Source organism: Podarcis filfolensis (assembly GCF_964270895.1).
Source record: "Podarcis filfolensis genome assembly, chromosome: 11".
NCBI classification, from domain to species: Eukaryota; Metazoa; Chordata; class Lepidosauria; order Squamata; family Lacertidae; genus Podarcis; species Podarcis filfolensis.
The window spans coordinates 2,832,606-2,855,177 of NC_139613.1; the positions used below are offsets into that span (position 1 = coordinate 2,832,606).

A 22,572-nucleotide genomic window follows, 5' to 3' on the forward strand; every position below is an offset into this window, starting at 1 on the left:
AAGGAACCTTTTACCACATGTGGTGGACGTGCCCCAAGGTAAAAGACTTCTGGGGAAAGATTTATAATGAACTGAAAAAAGTGTTGAAAAACACATTTATTAAAAAACCAGAAGCCTTTTTACTTGGTATAGTGGGGGGGGGGGTGAAATCCCCAAAAAGGATGTTACTTTTTTCTGTATGCCACAAGAGCTGCGAGAATATTGCTAGCAAAGAATTGGAAGAAACAAGATTTACCAACTATTGAAGATTGGCAGATGAAGATGAAGGATTATATGGAACTTGCCGAACTGACCGGGAGACTCCAAGACCAGAGAGAAGAGACGGTGGAAGAAGACTGGAAGAAGTTTAAGGAATATTTGACAAAATATGTTAATATTTAAATCTTAGAATAGCTTTGGAAGTGAATATAGGCTGTAGGGTTAGAAGTAGAAGATAGGGTATTTTAAAATAGTATTATTTGTAAATGATATAATGTGAAGTTATTTTAAGTGGGGGGGGGAGATGGTTAGAAACTATGATATATGTAAACTGCTAAAGATGAAGTAAAATGAAAATCAGATAGGTGGGACTTGGGGAAGCCCACTGAACAATGTTTAGAAAAATAAGGATATGACAAGAATTGGTTTGTATTGTTTGTTTTTCTGTTTGTGTTCTTTATTTGTGTTATAAAATGAATAAACATTTTTTTGCGGGGGGGAAGATGGCAGAGGCACCACCTACAGCTGGTCAATGGCTTCCTGCCATGATAAGGCTGATCTAGTACCTGTGGGATGTCTGGATAGGCACGGAATATCCATCTTTTCCTTAAGATGCATCACTTCTGAATGGTTGGTTATATGCATGTCAGAAACCAAACTGGCATTACCCCAACAGGGCCTACAGTCAAGCTCACCTGAGACACCAGCAGGACCCATCAATCCATGCAAGAGATGATAGATAGGCAAGCAGGCAGGCAGGCAATCAGCTTACCTTCCCGTCAGTGGTAACCGCAGCAAAGACGGTGGAGGAATATGGAGCCCAAGCAACATCTCCAACGGCGGAATTGAGGTCGTAGATGAACATGGGAGTCCTGCAAGCAAAAGACCCTGGATGTCAGGAGATGCCACCTTCTGAGTCAGGGCTGGGCAGAATCCGTTCCAGGCAGAAGCAAACCAAGAACAGGCCCAGGCAGAGAGGCAGGAAACCATGTGAGAAATTTGAGCCAGGCCACTGGTTTAAAGGAAAGGGTTATAGATGGCACACAGAAAGCGGACATGAATATTCCAAAAAAAAGGTAGGTTCTGTTCAGTTCCATAGAAGGCAAAGGAAAGTTCCCTGGAGGCAGAGAAGTTTAACCAGTCTGCCCAGAAGGTCTTTTTTCTACTCCCCTTTTGCTTTTAGGGCCATTGAGGCCAGTGGGCAGCTGAATAAGTCCCCTCTGGTGCGACCCACTGCAGGGAGAGGATGAAGGTTGGCACCCACATGTGGGCCAACGAAGGGCATCTTTTGGCCAGAGTCTGCCAGGGGCATTTTGCTCCTCCAAGTGGCTGAACTGTGTGACCTCAAAGCTGTGCCACGACAAGCCAACCCCCCTGCTGTGCACAACTGAGTGTGATCCAGCTGTTTGCTCCAGCCAGCATCCTCCAGAAGGGGTTTTGGAGGGCACCTTTTAGATTAGGGACTGCTTCTCTGGCCTCCCAACCCATCTTGCCCATCGGCTCAGGCTACTTCTTGTGCCAGCCTTGCTGCCTCTAGTGATGTACCACCTTTGCAGAAGGAAAGCTGTGGCCATCCCATAGCCATGGAGAACAGCCACAGAGAACTCCTGCCCATTGGGCATAATTTGTTTTATTTATTTATTTCTTAAACTTAATACACTGCATAATTATACACACACACAGAGTGGACTCTCGGGTTGCGAACGTGATCTGTGTGGGAAGCACGTTCGTGACCCACAGCGCCGCGTCTGCGCATGCACGGATTGCGACTTGGCGCTTCTGCGCATGCGCAAACTGCGATTTAGTCTTCTGTGCATGCGCAAGCGCCGAAACCCAGAAGTAACCCGTTCCAGTACTTCTGGGTTTGGCGCGGTGCGCAACCCAAAATCGCACAACCCGAAGCGTCTGTAACCCAAGGTATGACTGTATACACACACACACACACACAGCATCCACCATTCCCCCCCACCCGCCAAAGCAGTTTGCTAAATTATAAGTAAGAAGCATTAACAACAACAATTTAAGACATTGAAAAAATAACCACAGGCTAAAGACAGATTAAAACCTTCATCAACTCTCTGAGCAGGCATGTCAAAACACACACACAAAAATAGTTTTTTAGCAGGTGCCAGAAAGAGTACAGTGAAGGTGCCTGCTTGAGATCAATAGGCAGGGAGTTCCAAAGGTTATCAGCATAAATCACAACTGCCCTCCATCCCCCAGTGCACGGGGATGACGGCAGGGCAATGCACAGGCTGTGGCTGGACATACTTTATGTTGTGGTCCCAGATCTTCACCGTCCAGTCTGAGCTGCAGGAAATGAAAACCTTGCTGTGGAACGGGTTCCAGCTCACGGCATCGACGGCCATATGGTGAGCATGAAAGATGTCCAGGAATTGCGTCGAGTAGGACTTTGAACACTGCAAAAATACAAGGAGTTGGTGACATTCTGCTGCTCAGCTCTCTGCATTATTTCCTCCCCCCCCCCCCCCCGGAGACGAGTTTTCACTTAACACCTGATACCTGCTTTGTCTCTCTTCGGCACACAGCACGGAGCCCTGATCATCACAGTAATTTCCTCACTCTGCTCTGCAATCCCGAATCCGGCCAGTGAAATTGGGCTTAATGGAAGTATTTTTAGAGCCGGGCTGTTTATTAAGCGTCCATTTCCAGCCCCTTGAAGAATTCCTACTCGCTCCTCAGGAGACGCTGCCGCAAGCTAATGTATAGTAATGCAAAGAACCCGGAGTTCAGATTTGGATGTCCGATTCGGGTGACTGCAACTTCTGCTTCTCATTAAACAGACATGTAGCATAAACAGCATGCTAGATGCTGCACAAGTGACAGGGGTAAGGACATCATAGAAAACGCAGACAAGGGAGATGTTGGGGAAAAGGCTAATGGCTGTTCCATGAGTAACTGGGCAGGAGAATTGTCAGACCGCATTTTCCAGAGGCCTTCTGATCATTGGTATTTCCAGAATTTGTCATATTAAGGGGCTTGTAAAATGCCCCCCCCCCCGAAGTCTGGAAGTACTGAAAGGTACCATTCCCAAGAGATATTTCTTCACGTTGCAAAATCATTCCAAGGGCACAACACTTTTGGTCCAATTCAGGTCCTAGGAAGTTTCCCTGATTTGGGTCCTATGCAGAGGGATCCCTTGGGGCAGCGGGGGGGGGGGGGTCAAGAAGTCATGGTTCATTCTAGCCAGTCATGCAATTGATGGCTATCTGTTATGTACTGAGTTGAATAGGATTCAGAATGCAGCAGTCTGATTGGCCCTAGAACAATAGGATCCAGAATGCAGCAGTCTGATTGGTCCACAGGAGCCACCCAATCCAGCTCCAGATGGAAGGGAATCCGCAACCTGATTGGCCTACAGGAGAATCCCAGAATTAGCCAATCAGGTGGGGCCCATTGTGTAAATAATGTATATAAGGCAGACATTCTGGGGGAACTTCCATTCCTCCTCACCACTATGAGCTGAATAAAGAGCATGAAATCCACTCTCGACTCTCAGTATATTTCACTATCCATTGAGGAAACAGAAACAGGCTCAATGAAAATCCTGCTTGGAATACTGAATTTTATGGCCTAACTTGGGGGGCTTCTAATTTGGCCTTGATCCAGAGCCATCAGGGCTGGTAGCCACCTACTAGAACAAGCTAAGTTCCCCAGAAAGATATAGTCTAGAATCATAGAAGAGTAGAGCTGGGAGGGACCCTGAGACTCATCTAGTCCAACCCGCCTGAAATGCAGCTTCTTTCAGCCCTTGCCAATGCATTGCTTTGCACAGACTAACAAGGCTACTGTTCTGGATTTGATTTTAGAATAAGGAAAACCATTCGCTCATATATTTACTAAATACTAGACCAGTTCATCTTAAAAAGCAGAGACATCACCTTGCCAACAAAGATCCGTATAGTTAAAGTGATGGTTTTCTCAGTAGTGATGTATGGAAGTGAGAGCTGGACCAGAAAGAAGGCTGATCGCCGAAGAATTGATGCTTTTGAATTCTGGTGCTGGAGGAGACTCTTGAGAGTCCCATGGACTGCAAGAAGATCAAACCTCTCCATTCTGAAGGAAATCAGCCCTGAGTGCTCACTGGAAGGACAGATCCTGAAGCTGAGGCTCCAAGACTTTGGCCACCTCCTGAGAAGAGAAGACTCCCTGGAAAAGACCCTGATGCTGGGAAAGATGGAGGGGACAAGGAGAAGGGGACAACAGAGGACGAGATGGTTGGACAGTGTTCTCGAAGCTACAAACATGAGTTTGACCAAACTGCGGGAGGCAGTGGAAGACAGGAGTGCCTGGCATGCTCTGGTCCAGGGGGTCACGAAGAGTCGGATACGATTAAACGACTAAACAACAAAAGACCAGTTCATGGAGGAGAGGGATATTAGTGGCTACTAGCCATAATGGGTATGTTCTGCCTCCACAGTCAGAGGCAGCAGAGCTTCTGAATACCAGCCTTCATGTTCTTACTACTTGCAGCTGTATTTAATTAATTATTTAATATAATAATAATAATAATAATAATAATAATAATAATAATAATAATAAATTATTTATACCCTGCCCTCCCCGGCCAGAGCCGGGCTCAGGGCAGCTAAACCAATAAAATCACAGTAAAAACATAATGGGGGGGGGAGACAAAACCAATTTAAAATACAGGTTAAAATGCAATTTAAAATGCAGCCTCATTTTAAAAGTAGCCAATAAATCAAGACCATAAGGGGAGGGAAACATAACAGTCAGACTGAGTCCAAGCCAAAGGCCAGGCGGAACAGCTCCATCTTGCAGGCCTTGCGGAAAGATGTCAAGTCCCACAAGGCCCTGGTCTCTTGTGACAGAGCGTTCCACCAAGTCGGGGCCAGTACTGAAAAGGCCCTGGCCCTAGTTAGCACAAATTTGCTAAAAACACACAGACAGCATTACTGTATTTCAACAGAGAGCGTTGTTCTTCCTAGTTCGTACCATAGACCACCCCACCTCTAAGTCTCACACAAATACGTAAACCCTGCAAGATCAAAAAATAAACCCATTTTACAGAGGCTGAGATGGAGTGAGTTGGCCACAGCTGGTCAGCGACTTTAAAGCTTATGTCAGAGTTGAACAAGCTTAAATTCCAGCATTCAGACTTGGCAAGACCAAATGCAAATCTCTGCTGCACCTTTGCCGAAGGTCCCTATCTTTGGTAATCCTCACAGAACTCTAGCCCATGGTTGCCATTAATTTGATTTGAACTGATTTTATAATGAATTGATTTTAGAATGCTGTATTATTTTACTGTTGTTAGCCGCTCTGAGCCCAGCTTCGGCTGGGGAGGGCGGGATATTAATAATAATAATAATAATAATAATAATAATTATTATTATTATTATTATTATTATTATTATTATTATTATTATTATTATTATTATTTCCAGTTGACCAGTTCTGCCTGAAAGCAAAGTTATTAATTTCTGACTCATGGGGTATCCCAGGGCCTTCCAGATAAGCTGATCTTCCCTGTTAAATTGCATTGGTTCAGGCGACAGAGTTGCCTCTTTGGGTGAGTTGGACGTTCCAGCATCGCTGAAATTTTTATAAATGTTTTTGGCAGAATCCGTGACCAGGGAGAAGAATCGGCAGAAGAAGAATGGAAGAAATTTAAAGACTATTTGCAAAAATATTGTGATATTAAGGAATATTGAATGATGTTGGATTGAAATTAAGGGGTTATCAGCTGTACTGGTATAAAAGAATATGAAAAAATAGTTCTTTTTTTGTATATAAGTAAAAGTATGTTACAATAATTTAAGAAGATGGATAGAAAATAAGGCTTTTAGCTGTAATGCTATGAGATAAGGATTTGCTGGATGAACAAATTGAACTGGAATACAAGAAGGGGAGGTATGAGGAGGTCAGGGAAATATGTTATTGAAAAAAAAGATATGAAATTTATGTGTTTTTAATATTTTTTCTTTTTAATTTTTTCCCTTTTTGGGGGGTTTGTATAAAATGGAAAATCTTAATAAATATCTTCTTAAAAAAAAAGAAATTTTTATAAATGTTTAAGGTCCAGGAATCTTTCCGAGAGGCTGAGCTGCTGGTCCTGCACATAATTATTTTGCTGAAAGCGCACCTGCAAAGCAGCAACTCTCCATCATTGCTAATGATTCCTGAAACCCAAGATCAGTATGTTTCCTCACCAACGCCTTCCTTCCGGCAATCAGGCCACGGGCAATTTAACAGAAGAAGGAAGACGCTGCCTTGTCTGAATGTTTGTCTCTTATGCAGAAGAGGTTTTACAGGGCTGGAGGGCCAGGAAATATTAACATTCGGATGGCTGTTGATGGTGGTGCTATCTTGGCAAGAAGACTCCCCTTAGCCCAAACCACATATGGCAAGAAACCTATGAGGTCCAGGCTCAGAGAATGACCAAAGCAAAATTATACGGACAACTCATTAAGGGCACAACTGCACCTGCTTCCATGGGCGTAGCCAGAAATTTTGTTGGGAGGAGCAGGACTTTTGGGGGGGGCAGAACCGATGTGATTGGTCAGTTAGTTATCATATTTTTCGCTCCATGACGCACTTTTTTCCTCCTAAAAAGTAAGGGGAAATGTCTGTGCGTCTTATGGAGCAAATGTGTGGTTCCTGGAGCCAAATTGCCCAGGGGGCAAAAAGCAGATCATGCTTTTGTTTTTTCTGAAAGAGGGAAGTGGGTATTGAAACAAAGCCGCTGATCATTTGCCGATCGGGAGCGAGATAGGGACGCTAGCAATAAAGGAGGCTGCCTGGGAGCGGGGAGGTAAAGACAGCAAACTTGCAAGGAGAGGAGACAGGAAGACTAAAGCAATGAGGAGAGAAATTAGAAGAAAAGGAGAAGCAAAAAACTGCTCCAGCTAAGGAAAAGACCGCTAAGGGAAAGACCCCCATCATTCTGCCCAGACACTGAGATCCAGAGCCGAGGGCCTTCTGGCGGTTCCCTCCCTGCGAGAAGCCAAGTTACAGGGAACCAGGCAGAGAGTCTTCTCGGTAGTGGCACCCGCCCTGTGGAACGCCCTCCCGTCAGATGTCAAAGAGAACAACAATTCCCAGACTTTTAGAAGACATCTGAAGGCAGCCCTGTTTAGGGAAGCTTTTAATGTCTAACAGACTACTGTATTTGAATACTTTGTTGGAAGCCGCCCAGAGTGGGCGGGGTATAAATAATACATTATTATTATTATTATTATTATTATTATTATTATTATTATTATTACAGCTGTCTCCTGTTAAGGCTTCAAGGCCAGTGTCACAAGGTAATTGGGTGGAAGAGTTGAACACCTATGGTCTTAAATACCCATAAAACCTGGACTGGTGGGAGCTCTCAGCAGCCAGCCAGCCAAGGTCAGAGTCTATTTGGGCTTTTGACAGCATCCTGCTCCTTTGCTCAGCCTACTGAGATTTAAGTGTAAGTCTTTATGTTCATTAGCTGGATAAGTTACTGTTCGTTGTTTTCTTACCTTCTGAGCTATTTTAATCTGTGCAATTATTGGGAGTTTCTCTCTCTCGTTTTAGTAAAATCTTGGTATGATTTTATGAAACTGGGTCTGGTCTGAGTTCCTGAACCCTTTGATTGTGACCACGTTTTTCAAAGCAAGGGTCACATACAACAAAGCAGATGTCCCAGCATTGGTAGCCTCACAGCTGGATTACTGCAATGCACTCTCCGTGGGGCTACCCTTGGGGTTGGTTGGAGGCTGCAGCTGATGCAGAACAAGGCAGCTAGATTGCTTGTGGGGCAGCGGTGGTGGCAAACAACCAGTAGCATATGGACCCTCTGCTTGCCGCGCTTTCACTGGCTGCCAATCTCCTGCTGGGCCTTTTTAGTACTGGCCCCGACTTGGTGGAACGCTCTGTCACAAGAGACTAGGGCCCTTGACATCTTTCCGCAGGGCCTGCAAGACAGAGCTGTTCCGCCTGGCCTTTGGTTTGGACTCGGTCTGACCCTTATGTTTCCCTCCCTTTATGGTTTTGATCTAAGGGCTACTATTAAAATGAGGCTGCATTTTAAATTGCATTTTAACCTGTATTTTAAATTGGGGTTTTTTTTCCTATTACAGTGGTACCACAGGCTTGTCAGCATCGCCCTTGAGCCAGTGCCACTAACTGGACTCATGCACTTCAGCCCCGACTGGGCTAGGCGAGCTGGGTAGCACTTCCAGAGACCACCTTTTGTTGTTGTTTAGTCATTTAGTCATGTCCGCCTCTTCGTGACCCCCTGGACCAGAGCACGCCAGGCACTCCTGTCTTCCACTGCCTCCCGCAGTTTGGTCAAACTCATGCTGGTAGCTTCAAGAACACTGTCCCACCATCTCGTCCTCTGTCGTCCCCTTCTCCTTGTGCCCTCCATGTTTCCCAACATCAGGGTCTTTTCCAGGGAGTCTTCTCTTCTCATGAGGTGGCCAAAGTCTTGGAGCCTCAGCTTCAGGATCTGTCCTTCCAGTGAGCACTCAGGGCTGATTTCCTTCAGAATGGAGAGATTTGATCTTCTTGCAGTCCATGGGACTCTCAAGAGTCTCCTCCAGCACCAGAATTCAAAAGCATCCATTCTTTGGCGATCAGCCTTCTTGATGGTCCAGCTCTCACTTCCATACATCACTACTGGGAAAACCATAGCTTTAACTATACGGACTTTTGCTGGCAAGGTGATGTCTCTGCTTTTTAAGATGCTGTCTAGGTTTGTCATTGCTTTTCTCCCAAGAAGCAGGCGTCTTTTAATTTCGTGACTGCAGAGTCTAGCAGAGTATAAACGACTTGGAGAGCAGCTCTGTAGAATAACTTCTTTATTCTATCTACAACTATCATACAAACTATATACAGAGCTAAATGAGGTCTAAGCATAAAGAATGCTGCACTGCACTGAGTGTCTGCAGCTGCTCTTAGTAGCAACCTTATCTATACACACGATCTGTAACGCTCAGTGTCTCTCTCTCCGACACACTGATTGACTGACTGACTGACTGACTGACTGACTCTTTGATGTGGTGCTGGAGCAGAATAAGTAGAGAGCAGAACACTGCTCCTCCTCTCTGGAGAATCAGCAGACTCATCAGGAGATTCTTGGATATGGGAAGGGTGAAATCTCCTCAAGGCTAAGTACTCAATTTGTTCCGGAGGTCCATTCTTAACCTGAAACTGTTCTTAACCTGAAGCACCACTTTAGCTAATGGGGCCTCCTGCTGCTGCCGTGCCGCCGGAGCACGATTTCTGTTCTCATCCTGAAGCAAAGTTCTGAACCTGAAGCACTATTTCTGGGTTAGCGGAGCCTGTAACCTGAAGCGTATGTAACCTGAGGTACCACTGTATGTTTTTACTGTAATTTTACTGTTGTTAGCAGCCCTGAGCCCAGCTCTGGCAGGGGAGGGAGGGTAAAAATAAATATTATTATTATTATTATTATTATTATTATTATTATCATCATTATCCCTTATACACCCAAAGATCCTTGCAGCTGGAGGTAATGTCCCTCCTGCAACTATCTCAGAAGCCTGCTCTGCAGAAACTTGGAGCAGGGCTTTTGGTGTGTCTTCTAGGAAACAGCATTCCTATGGAGTTATGGCAGGAAACTGGGTTTCTGGAGATAGTGGGATACATTTTTGTTCCCAGCTGGATAAACTTGTCCTTTCTGTGAGTGACTATTTTATATTGTTTTAGTTTGGTTTTCATCTGATTTTCGCTGTTTCTACTGCACATCACCTTGAGATGATTGCATAGAAGGCAATTAATAGATTAAGAAGGAGAAGAAGAGTTTCCACAAAACTTCCGTGCAGAAAGTCGATGCCCTTAGTTTCTTCTCCTCAAATCCCTGCTCCCAGCTCCCGTCAAGAGAGGGGTTTTTTTGCCTGGCAGATTCATAAGCAGGGCATGCACGCAGAGTACGTGGCAGCCGTTCAGGGCAGCACGTCTGCATTAATGCAGAAACAATTTATCTGCAGAAAAGGGCAGCAGATAGGGCTGGGTTTGTAATTAAGATAATCACTTCTTGGCTTCCGAAATGCTATTAACAGAGCTGCTCTCTGAAATTTGCCATAATTGTTCTGCAGCCAAAAATTAGAGCATTATAGGGCTGGTTGTCGGAAGGCGTTAAAGGCAACGGCATTCTCTTCCAATAACCATTTAACAAACAAGCTCTACAGGCAGGATGGCTGGGCTTGCCACTCCTCGTTCTTGCGCAGTCTTAAAAAGCTGGATTATTATTTTTTGCCTGGCAGGGAGTTTGGCAAGGCCAATTTCATTTCCTTCACTGGGGCAGTCCTTCCTGCCCCAAAGTGTCGCTCACAGTCTGGTTCTCCCGGAGGGGGGAAAATCCTCCTCAAACTCAGTCAGTGCAATCTGTTCACTTGCTTTACTTAAACATCCCATCTTGAGAGGATTCTGGCAAACGTCATGCAGGCGTCGCCGCATGCAGACACAGAAGCCTTTCAGAGCATATTTTGGGAATGCAAATGCCAGACATCATTCTGCAGAAACAGGAGGAGCAACAGCTTGCAGAGGGAAGAGCCTTACTTTGTAGATTTTGCCTTCTTCTGTACCCACAAGGAACAAATAATCAATCTTCTTGTGAAAGTCAAACGAAGTCCCGCAGCCTGTTTGGAAGGAGAGAGGGGTATAAATAAGAAATAAAACTTTGTCATGGAACTCTGTTAGGGCTCCATTTTCCCTGGACGGATCTAGCTATTCAACCTGTTGTTTAACAAGAGCAATAGCTCCAGATTCACCAGCCGTTTAACTGGGGCAGGGAGCAATCACAGCTCCCTTTGGCCAATCTGGGAATTTCGAAAAAGTGAAACTGCAGTTTTCGGCCCAGGAAGAAAACATGGCCATTTTTATCTAGCTGTGCTGAAAAGAGAGGCTTTGCCGAAGCAGAAGAGAGCTGTTGGATCCTGAGGTGTGCACTCATTCTGAATGGGAAACAGCTGCGTGCCCGCTAGCTCCCCACTTCCTTCAACCTCTACGATAACACGGCTGGTTTTGCAAAGACGTCGGTAAGCCTTGAATAATCTATTTGCTCCAGAGGAAACTGCTCTCAGAAACATCCTGAAAGTCTGAGTGACCAAAGGGAAGCGAGCGACGCGTAACTCTGTGGAACCAGGTTTCTTTTTGGAAGGGCTAAGAGGGCTTATTGGAAGGAAGCTGCCTCTAATCGCATGAACGGTGGAAGCCCATGGAGACTGGCTCCCGAGGGCGGCTGAGCCACTGCCCTATCCAGCTCAGCCTGCCCCTGTCCAGCCCCCACCGGCTTTCTTTCATACAACCGGTCCCTGGGGATGGAGGACCCTGCCAGTTAGCTCCCTCAGACTCAGTGTCGCCCCTAATAGTTGCATTTGGAGATTCTGGCCACTCCACCTCCTGCTGGTCTCTCTGACCGGTGCCAATAGGCATCAACAGAAGGCACTGCTGGCGGAAACTCAACGTGGGGCAGCTTCTTCTCTGTAGGCCTACAGTCCTTCTGATTAAATGAGGTGGCCTTGCCTTTTCATAGGATCACTGTGGAGTTGGGAGGGACCCAAGGGTCATCCAGTCCAACCCCCTGCAAGGCAGGAATATGCCGCTGTCCCATATGGGGATCGAACCTGCAACCTAGGCGTTATCAGCACCATGCTCTAACCCAGGGGTCAGCCACCTTTTTCAGCCGTGGGCTGGTCCACCGTCCCTCAGACCATGTGGTGGGCCAGACTATATACTCATACCTCGGGTTACAGTCGCTTCAGGTTGCGATTTTTCGGGTTCCGGACCTCCGAAACCCGGAAGTACTGGAACGGGTTACTTCTGGGTTTCGGCAGTCACGCATATGCATAAGCGCTAAATCGCACTTTGCGCATGCACAGAAGCACCAAATTGCAGCCTGCGCGTGCGCAGACGCGCCACTGCAGGTTGCGAACGTGCATCCCACACGAATCATGTTCGCAACCTGAGCGTCCACTGTATTTTGAAGGGGAAAAATGAACGAATTCCTATGCCCCACAAATAATTCAGAGATGCATTTTAAATAAAAGGACACATTACACTCATGTAAAACCACAAATTCCTGGACCGTCCATGGGCTGGATTGAGAAGGCGATTGGGCCGCATCTGGCCCCCGGGCCTTAGGTTGCCTTCCCCTGCTCTAACCAACTGAGCTATCCAGGGTACAAGATGGCTATCACATCCCCTCTTCATCTTCTCCCAGATAAGCACACTTGGCTCCCTCAACCGTTCCTCATAAGGCTTGGTTTCCAGACCCTCTCCTGAGGACACCCCACTCGGGTTACTTCGCTGCAGTTTTCTGTGTGTGGTTGCTTGGGAGCAAGTCCCACCGAGCTCTGTGGCACTGGCTCCCAAATAAGCTTTCCCGGGACTCCAGCCCTCGGTGCCAGCATCAAACGGGGGTCTTGGGGGGGGCGCAGGGAGGAGAGATTTCAGCCCGTACCAAAAGTCTGCAGCTGCAAGCCCTCTGGCCCTTCCACCGTCGTCCCTTCCACGAGAAGCTTGATGATGTCTGTATGAACCAGCTCGTTCTGTTGGGGAAAGGAGAAAGAGATCAGAACAATTGCCGGCACTGGCGTCACAACAATGAGGCACCGCTTTGGAACAGAACACTTTGTCAAGGGGGTGTGAAAGAAAAGAAAACAGTAGAGAGAGAGGAAGCAAAACCGCTGAATGTTTCATGGCGGCGGCTGCCAGTTTGCGGGAGCTGGGTCTTAATGAGAAGTTTGCGAGTCTAGCATGTGCCCTTGCATCCTATTATAAGCACATCTGGGCTGTTCTCTGAGATCAATCTGAGGGCAGTTCCATACCCATCAGAAAAGCTTTTCCTCTTGCGCAGAAACATGATGGGGGGGTGGGTGCTCCAGATGTGTCCAGCAGGGACGCTCAGACAAGACAAATAAAAGAAAAGATGAGAGCTCTTTCCATTTGCCTTCGGGAACACAGGGTCACAGAATCATGGAACTGGAGAGTTGGAAGGGACCTCCGGGGGTCATCTAGTCTAACCCACTGCAATGCAAAAATCTCAGCTAACAGAGGCTTGGATTCCAACTAGCTCTCCACAAATAGAAGAACTTCTTCCATTCATGGGGGGAACTGGGATACAGCAGAGCATTCCCCTTGAGGACAGGGGTGGGGCAGCAGGTTAGTTGTTGTTTTTTTGCTGGTGTCTTCTTCTTTGTGCAGCCCCCTGTACCACCTCCTCGTTCTGCTCCAGGGGCCCCAAACCTCTGGAGAAGATATTTTTGGAGTCCAGGGGCCCCAGGGGGAAGGAGAGATGGGTGAGAATGCTGCCAGGAACCTTCCAAAGGCAGGAGCACCCAGCTAGCAAAACTCTGCTCACAGGGCACTTCCACCAGTGGAACCTAGAATACAGTGGTACCTCAGGTTAAGTACTTAATTCGTTCTAAAGCTCCGTTCTTAACCTGAAGCACCACTTAAGCTAATGGGGCCTCCTGCTGCCACCGCGCCGCTGGAGCACGATTTCTGTTCTCATCCCGAAGCAAAGTTCTTAACCCGAGGTACTATTTCTGGGTTAGCGGAGTCTGTAACCTGAAGCATATGTAACCTGAGGTACCACTGTATAAGAAGATCATTCTAGATAAGGGCAATGGCCCATTCAGCCCAGCATCCCATTCTCACAGTGGCCAATGAGATGGTTGGACAGTGTTCTCGAAGCTACCAGCATGAATTTGACCAAACTGCGGGAGGCAGTGGAAGAATCATAGAATCATAGAGTTGGAAGAGGGCCTGGCGTGCTCTGGTCCATGGGGTCACGAAGAGTTGGACATGACTAAACGACTAAACAAGGCAAACTAAAGGCCCAATCGCCTTCTCAATCTGGCCCACGGACGGTCCGGGAATCAGCGTGTTTTTAAATGAGTAGAATGTGTCCTTCTATTTAAAATGCATCTCTGGGTTATTTGTGGGGCCTGCCTGGTGTTTTTACATGAGTAGAATGTGTGCTTTTATTTAAAATGCATCTCTGGGTTATTTGTGGGGCATAGGAATTCATTCTCCCACTCCCACCCCCCAAAATATAGTCCGGTCTCCCACAAGGTCTGAGGGACAGTGGACCGAACCCCTGCTGAAAAAGGTTGCTGACCCCTGCTTTTATGTGTCTTCCCACATTCAGCCTTGCTGGGTGTCCACCTTAGTTAGGGTACCAGCCACAATTTGGAAGGCACAGCCCTTTTTAGCCAGCAAAGGTTTTGCTGTTAATAGAAGTAACACACAAAATAGACATCAACGTTTAAGGGCTAGATTTCACTTCTTCCTAGAGAGGTGTGCTACAATTGGAAAAATCAATGCCTGCACAGCCCTTTCAGCTCCAGAATTGCTGCTTTATTGTGCTTTGAAAGTTCCTCCTTTCTTCAAAAAAATTAATAATGGAGTGAATGGGGGAAAGTAGCTTAACATCCTTGGTCTGTACTCCACGAGAAACTCTCAACAAAGCACTGCCAAAGAGCTGAGATGTCTCACCTCAGGAATAAAGCCCCCAAAAAGCGCCTGCGTCTCTATTTTTGGAATCTGTTTCAAAAACCTGAATGCCTTTGCACAATGGAGACGTGGAAAGAAGATGAGGCTTTTCACTGAAATCAGAGACCACAGCGTTAGTCAAGGAGTGTGGCAGGAGAGTCAAGTGAAAGGTTTGCCACCCAGATTTATTAAGGTGGTAAAAGACGCCTGCTTCTTGGGAGAAAAGCAATGACAAACCTAGACAGCATCTTAAAAAGCAGAGACATCACCTTGCCGACAAAGGTCCGTATAGTTAAAGCTATGGTTTTCCCAGTAGTGATGTATGGAAGTGAGAGCTGGACCATAAAGAAGGCTGATCGCTGAAGAATTGATGCTTTTGAATTCTGGTGCTGGAGGAGACTCTTGAGAGTCCCATGGACTGCAAGAAGATCAAACCTCTCCATTCTGAAGGAAATCAGCCCTGAGTGCTCACTGGAAGGACAGATCGTGAAGCTGAGGCTCCAAGACTTTGGCCACCTCATGAGAAGAGAAGACTCCCTGGAAAAGACCCTGATGTCGGGAAAGATAGAGGGCACAAGGAGAAGGGGACGACAGAAGACAAGATGGTTGGACAGTGTTCTCGAAGTTACCAGCATGAGTTTGACCAAACTGTGGGAGGCAGTGGAAGACAGGAGGGCCTGGCATGCTCTGGTCCATGGGGTCACAGAATCATAGAATCATAGAGTTGGAAGAGACCACAAGGGCCATCGAGTCCAACCCCCTGCCAAGCAGGAAACCAAGAGGCGGACATGACTAAATGACTAAACAACAACAAAATGTGGCCTTTTGCAAAGAGAGCAATTGGAGGTAGTAGTGACTCTGAATACCAGTTGTTGGAAGCCACAAGAGGGGAGAGTGTACTTGCGCTCGGGTCCTGCTTCTCCTATTTGGGGCAACTGCTTGGCCATCATGAGAACAGAATACTGGACTCCTCTTTTGTTCACATGAGCGCAGCTGACAGTGCAACTGACTCCCTAAAGTTTGGGGGCAGCCACATCAAACACCTGAACAGTCCTGCAGAGAAGCATTTGAACTTATGAAGCAGATCAAGAATGGAGGCAGACTGGTTCAGTGCCTTAACGTTCTCAATTTTGTCAACTCCTCTTTCTTTTTTCCTTTTTCCTTCTGTGATGGAACTCCTACTTGGGGACTTCCCTGGCTTTTTTCTGGCCCACGTAGGACCAGTCTGGATACTTTGGCCTTGGTGAAGACGACGTTTTCATCCCCAAAAAAGTTTTTGAGTTTCTGCTGAAATGAGGCTGCATTTTAATGTATTTTAATCTTGTTTTTTTAAGTTGTATTTCAATCAATTGTTTTATATCTAGTGTTAGCCGCCCTGAGCCCGGTCTTGGCCGGGAAGTAAAGGTAAAGGTAAAGAGACCCCTGACCATTAGGTCCAGTCGTAGCCGACTCTGGGGTTGCAGCACTCATCTCACTTTACTGGCCGAAGGTGCCAGCGTATGGCTTCTGGGTCATGTGGCCAGCATGACTAAGCCGCTTCTGGCAAACCAGAGCAGCGCACGGAAACGCCGTTTACCTCCCCGCCAGAGCGGTACCTATGTATCTACTCAGGAGCAGGTACCGAGCAACGGGAGCTCACACCGTCGCGGGGATTTGAACCGCCGACATTCTGATCAGCAAGTCCTAGGCTCTGGGGTTTAAACCACAGCGCCACCCGTGTCCCTATGGCCGGAGAGGGAGGGGTATAAATAAAATTATTGTTTTTGTTTTGTTGTTGTTTTTAAATAGGTATGTGCACTTAGGAATGGTGAGGCCTAATGCGGGAAAGACGAAGTCCCTTCTTTCATAACAGCAGCATCCCCAAACACCACACATAGCAGGATATTAAACAGGGGCAGAAATGACAGGCTGACCCCATGCTTACCTTGACCAGAGTCCAGGATACAATGCGCCCATCGGAAGAGACAGAGAAGAAGTTCAAGTTGTTGTCCATGTCATCTTTCTGCCACTTGACCTGGGAAACAGAAACACAAAAGATTTTCCAGCAAATGAGTCAGTTGAAAAGGTTTTATTTGGAATTTACCGAAAGATGCTAAACTCTGTTCTTTCTCCATTCATCCAGTTAATCCACAGTCCAATTGCCGCCACCCCCACCCCCACCCCCACCCCCCAGAGAAGCCCTAACATTTCACCTTGGTTTGCCTTTCTGCTTAGACAGACTTATTCTGCTAGGCCGGTTGGGTGCAGGGTGAGTCCAACACTCCATTTAGAAGGAATTTGCGCAGGAAAAAAACTTGGTGGATCATGCCACCAAGAGCCACCATAGAGCTTGGGTTTCTAACACCAGTTTGCAAACTTCCTTGCAGGAAAATGGATTGTGTTTTCTCCGTTTAAGCAAACTTTATACATTATGTAGATCAAGGCAATAGTCTAAGGTTGCAACCATATACTCATTTACCTGGCAGCAAGTCCTCCAAAATGCTCGTTTTCTCCCACCTTACATCTAAAGTGGGGCAGACAAGAAGTTACTGCCTCATTTTGCATAACTCTTTGGGCTGCTTCTGCAAGGAGAACGGAAACCCACTCTGCATTTTAACCACCCATGTAGAAAACCAGAGAGATTTGCCTTTCGGATTTTGACAGTTCAGAAGAGGGCAGTTAGAGGAGGATAAACACTTGGAGGTCTGTAAGATAAATCTCAGCTTGAATCAAATGCCTCATAATTGATCCAATTTCCAGATGTGGAAATTCAATCAGGCAGCAGAATAAAAGATGGGCTGGCTTGCAAACTGTCTGCCTGGACCTCCCGTTGCATCTATCAGCCGGACCAGCCATTTCCCAATAACATTCTGCACTGCGTGAAGGTGGCATTTGTCTCTGTCGAAGCCGTTCCATAGATATAGATTCCTGTTAGCATCGCCTAATGTAAATGAGCCCCATCAGCCGAGAGCCTAGTGCATATTTCTTGTGTGACAATCTATTCATACTGTATCAGCTCTCCCCCAAAATACAACTGCGGGCTGAATGGTGGATTTTTGAGCACCAGGCTCCTCTCTGCACTGATTCTGCTATTAAAGCAGTAGCTGCATGCCAAGGACCCATGAACCTGATGCAATGAAATAACAAGACAGGACGAAGAGTATATCTTGGGTCAAACAGGCCACAACTTTTGTTGTTGTTGTTGTTTAGTCATTTAATTGTGTCCGGCTCTTCATGACTGCATGGACCAGAGCACGCCAGGCACTCCTGTCTTCCACTGCCTCCCGCAGTTTGGTCAAACTCATGCTGGTAGCTTCAAGAACACTGTCCCACCATCTCGTCCTCTGTCCTCCCCTTCTCCTTGTGCCCTCCATCTTTCCCAACATCAGGGTCTTTTCCAGGGAGTCTTCTCTTCTCATGAGGTGGCCAAAGTATTGGGGCCTCAGCTTCAGGATCTGTCCTTCCAGTGAGCACTCAGGGCTGATTTCCTTCAGAATGGAGAGGTTTGATCTTCTTGCAGTCCATGGGACTCTCAAGAGTCTCCTCCAGCACCATAATTCAAAATGCTTTTCCTTAGGGCGTCCCTATTTTCATCAGAAAAATGTTGGTGGGTATGGAATAGGATGTCCCTCTTTTCATCAGAGAAATGCGGGAGGGTATGCACTGGGCCATGAAGCTCACTGGGTGACCTTGAGCCTGTGGCTCAGTCTCAGCCAAACCTGCTTCACAGGGCTGTTGTGGCAAATGTGCTCCAATCCACCATCAGCCTGGATGAACAGCTACATTAGGAGTAAGCGACAGACGCTCATTATGGGCATAGCCTATGATTACCAGATGTCACCATTTCCCGGGGATGGTCCCCGGATTCACAAATCTGTCCCCAGACGGATCCCTGCATTGTAGGGGTTGGACTAGAATGATGACCCTAGGTTTTCTGCACCACAGAGAACCCTGCAGGCAAATTTGGATAGGGAGATCTAGGGATTGCCATGTGGCCAGTGGGCAACCACCTTTCCCTGCTCAGGGACGGGAAAAGGCCAGAACGTAAATCCTCTTTTCAAGGAGTAGCATGCATTGGCATGAAATATCGCACAATATTGGCCCATTTAGAGGCGATATGATATGCGGGGGCTTCTACTTCCCATTGAAATGCACATGGGCACTCAATCCCATCATGCTATGCCATTTCGCTACAAAGAGCTGGTATTATCACACCCTTTATCTTCTGATAAGTGGCAGAACTCAAACATTTGCATTTAAAAGGAAGCCCTGATAGCTTTTTAAATAATAATAATAAAAAATAACACTGGAGAGATCTCGGGTTTTCTTTTTAATATAAACCAAAGCTATCTATCGGTATCATTCCATCAAGCCGTATTCACAGCCCCAAGTCCTATTTATTTCTCAAAAGGAATCCATTGAAGTCTAATCTGTTGCCGTGAATGAAACAGTCACAGTATGGTTACACTTGAGAGAAGGCAAGCCAGGTTAGGAAAAGCTAGATTTGGAAGAGGAAAAGAAGCTGTGAACAAGCTTCTTGGTGGCTCTGGCACATATTGTGCTGCAGGTCCAAACTTTGGGATGGGGTGGATTTGGAAAAAAAGGGGGGGGGGGTCCTTGGGATCTACCTAGACAAAGTTTCATAATCTAGCTACCATCCCAAACATACCAAACAGTCCATTGTATATAGCCAGGCACTACGTTACAGCTGTATCTGTTCCAATTCTACAGACAGAGACTCTCACCTAAGAGATCTACAGCAAACCTTTTTAGAACTAAAATACCCAGCAGATGAAGTTAGACAACAGATCAACAGAGCCAGACAGATACCCAGAGAGAACTTGCTGCAAGACAGACCCAAAAAAGAAAATAACAGAACACCTCTAGTCATCACATACAGCCCCCAAGCTAAAACAGTACAACGCATCATCAGAGATCTACAACCTCTCCTGGACAATGACAGTTCTCTTTCTCAAGCTCTGGGAGGAAGACCTTTCATTGCCTACAGACAGCCACCCAATCTTAAACAACTCCTAACCCACAATAATACTACAACCAGACGTAACACGGACACTGGCACCAGAGCCTGCAATAAACCCAGATGCCAACTTTGCTGCCACATACACCCGGACAACACCATTACTGGCCCCAACAACATCACACATACCATCTCGGGACTATTCAATTGCTCATCGTCTAACATTGTATATGCCATCAAATGCCAACAGTGTCCCTCAGCTCTCTATATTGGCCAAACAGGCCAAACCTTATGCCAAAGAATAAACGGACATAAATCGGACATCAAGAATCACAAGACAGAGAAACCAGTAGGAGAACACTTCAATCTCCCAGGACATTCTATACAAGATCTCAAAGTAGCTGTATTACTACAAAGGAATTTCAGAAATAGACTGGAAAGAGAAGCTGCTGAATTGCAACTCATTACCAAACTTAAAACCATGGAGAGACCTGGTCTGAACAAAGACATTGGATTCTTATCTCATTATACATGACAAAGCCATTTTTCACCTTCTCACCCCTTGCTTTTTCCTGTAAGACCTATTGCAGTCGTTAAGAGTCGTCAACAGGCTCATCTGCCAATCACCCACTCCCACCACCCTTCTGAGTAATACCCCTCCCCACCTTCTCACTATATAGAAGGATCTGGCAACTTCTGTTTCAGTGTATCTGAAGAAGTGTGCATGCACACGAAAGCTCATACCAAGAACTAACTTAGTTGGTCTTTAAGGTGCTACTGGAAGAATTTTTTTTGTTTGTTTTGACTATGGCAGACCAACACGGCTACCTATCTGTAACTAAAGTTTCATATGTTTTTAATGTTTGGTGTATTACTGTATTTTAATATTTGGTTGGAAGCTGCCCAGAGTGGCTAGGGAAGCCGGGCGGGGTAGAAATAATAAATTATTATCATCATCATCATCATCATCATCATCATACTGCTGGATGGAATTGCATCTCAGAGGTGTTGGCACCTGGCTTTGGAATGCCCTCAGTAAAGAGCTCTGACTAGCACCCGCATTTACAAACTTTTCAACATCAGTTAAATACATTTTTTCTTATTTCCCCCGGCCTTTCATTTTTATTTTTTTTTAAATAATATTTATTGCTTTTAAAGGTTACAAAAAAAGAAGAAAGAAAAAGAAAGACAAAAAAGAAAAAAAAGAGAGAAAAGCAAAAACAATACAATACAATATATAAACAATACAAAACCCAACCTAAACCCATTAAACTAGACACATAAATAAAGCAAAACAAAAACAATTTAAAAACATCCCTCCTTTTCCATGCTCTATCCTTCATTCCCTTGTTTCCTCGACCTCCTCACACCTCCCTTTTTGTATCCCACTTCTACTGATTGTTTCAGCAAATCCTTTCCATCTTTCTCTATTTTCTATCATATTATAAATAACATATTTTTTAACCTTATTTCCCATTAAGACTAAATTACTTATATATACTTAACATCTTATAGCATTTCTGCTAAATCCATAAAATATCATTCCACCATTTTTCTAACAGTCATTACTTTTACAATATTTCTAAACTTGAAATTTTCCAATCTTCTTCCACCATCTCCTCTCCCTGGTTTCGGATTCTGCCAGTCCTTTCCGTCAGTTCCATATAGTCCATCAACCTGGAGATCTTATGTCCGAGGCTCTTAACTCTTTTCCAAGTCCCTTCTTAGAATCTTCTTCATATTCATTAATGCTCAGGAGCAAATCTCGGGAAAACTCCAACCTAACAGTACTTTTATTCCTTCTGAACAGTTCAGCCAAATTTCCATGGTTAAAACTAAAGTCCATAAAGTGTTTCAGGACGTATTTCGGAATTCCTCCAAGTCTAAAGGCCCCCAAAACTTCAGACTCCTCCAAACCCAAGCCCATGTCCCAAAAGTCAGTCAATCCCTGGATAGAGGGATCTTTCCAACTTTCCTTCTTTGGTCCAAGCCGGGATCCAATCCTCAAAATCTGACTTTTGCTAGATTCAATCATGGAAGACCTCAATTTATAATCCTCAGTTTGCTTCTGTAAAACTAAGGATCCCGCTTGTACTACTTTAGGTTTCACAACAACAGCTTTCTCCTTATCCTCCGCCATTTGTCCTGCCAAGGTATATTCCTGTGCCAAGTCCTGAATTGTTTCTGTGTTGGTACTCGCGTTTTAACTCAAATTAGTCACTTTCTGTTCCAAGTTATCAATTTTAAAGATCGTGTCATCTGTCTTTTTATGAAGCTGTTCCAGCGAGTAGTTTATTTTATATAATACAGTCACAATAGCTTCTCCTATCAACATTTTGAATGGTCCAAGGTCAATCTCTGGTTCTCAGAATCCTTATCTTGCAGCTGGAGATCTCCCTGTTACACTCCTGTAACAGTTTCACATGCTCCCTCTAGAGGGACACAGTCTCCACTTGTATCAATTCTTTCAAGCACAACTCGAGCAAATAAAAATAGTTTCGATTTTCAGTTACTTTTTTCCTCCTTTTTTGAACGCAGAAGAGGACAATGGAAACAGTATCTTTCTTATTTTAGCTAGCTGTCAAATCCGTTCTGTCAATGAACATTCCCCAAACGTCATCTGGCAGCCCGTTCCCAGGTTCAGAGCAGTGGTAATTTGATTTTCACTCTCTCCTGCAGGCTCACTAGGTCCAAACTTCCCCCCTCTTCTCCTGCTTCCAAGGGGGGTTTTGTATTTTTGACCGATGGAAATTTAATCCTTTGTCAAAAGCTTTCAGAGACTTTAGCTTGTAACATCTTTGCTTCAGTCTATTTACAAAAGCGGAAGGCGGACTTCCTGTTTAGAACCTTCCCGCTTCGGTGCCAAATTAGAGTATTTAAAGATCCAATTTTCCGTTCTACTCACGGGTAGTTGTTTAAAATCCAATTGTCCACAGGAA

The 22,572-nt window shown here is 45.6% G+C and overlaps 1 protein-coding gene across 1 annotated transcript in view; it reads right to left on the reverse strand.

The window, feature by feature from the left end:
* The window catches only part of DNAI1 (dynein axonemal intermediate chain 1), a 176,819-nt gene that overhangs the window by 55,604 nt on the left and 98,643 nt on the right, over nt 1–22,572 (reverse strand). Inside the window, exons 14-18 of the mRNA XM_083575630.1 lie at nt 16,601–16,690; nt 12,641–12,728; nt 10,738–10,817; nt 2,470–2,618; nt 971–1,070 (exon numbers count right to left, since the gene is read on the reverse strand). Of these exons, the coding sequence (XP_083431756.1) occupies nt 971–1,070; nt 2,470–2,618; nt 10,738–10,817; nt 12,641–12,728; nt 16,601–16,690 (507 nt within the window). The remainder of the gene's footprint in view (nt 1–970; nt 1,071–2,469; nt 2,619–10,737; nt 10,818–12,640; nt 12,729–16,600; nt 16,691–22,572) is intronic.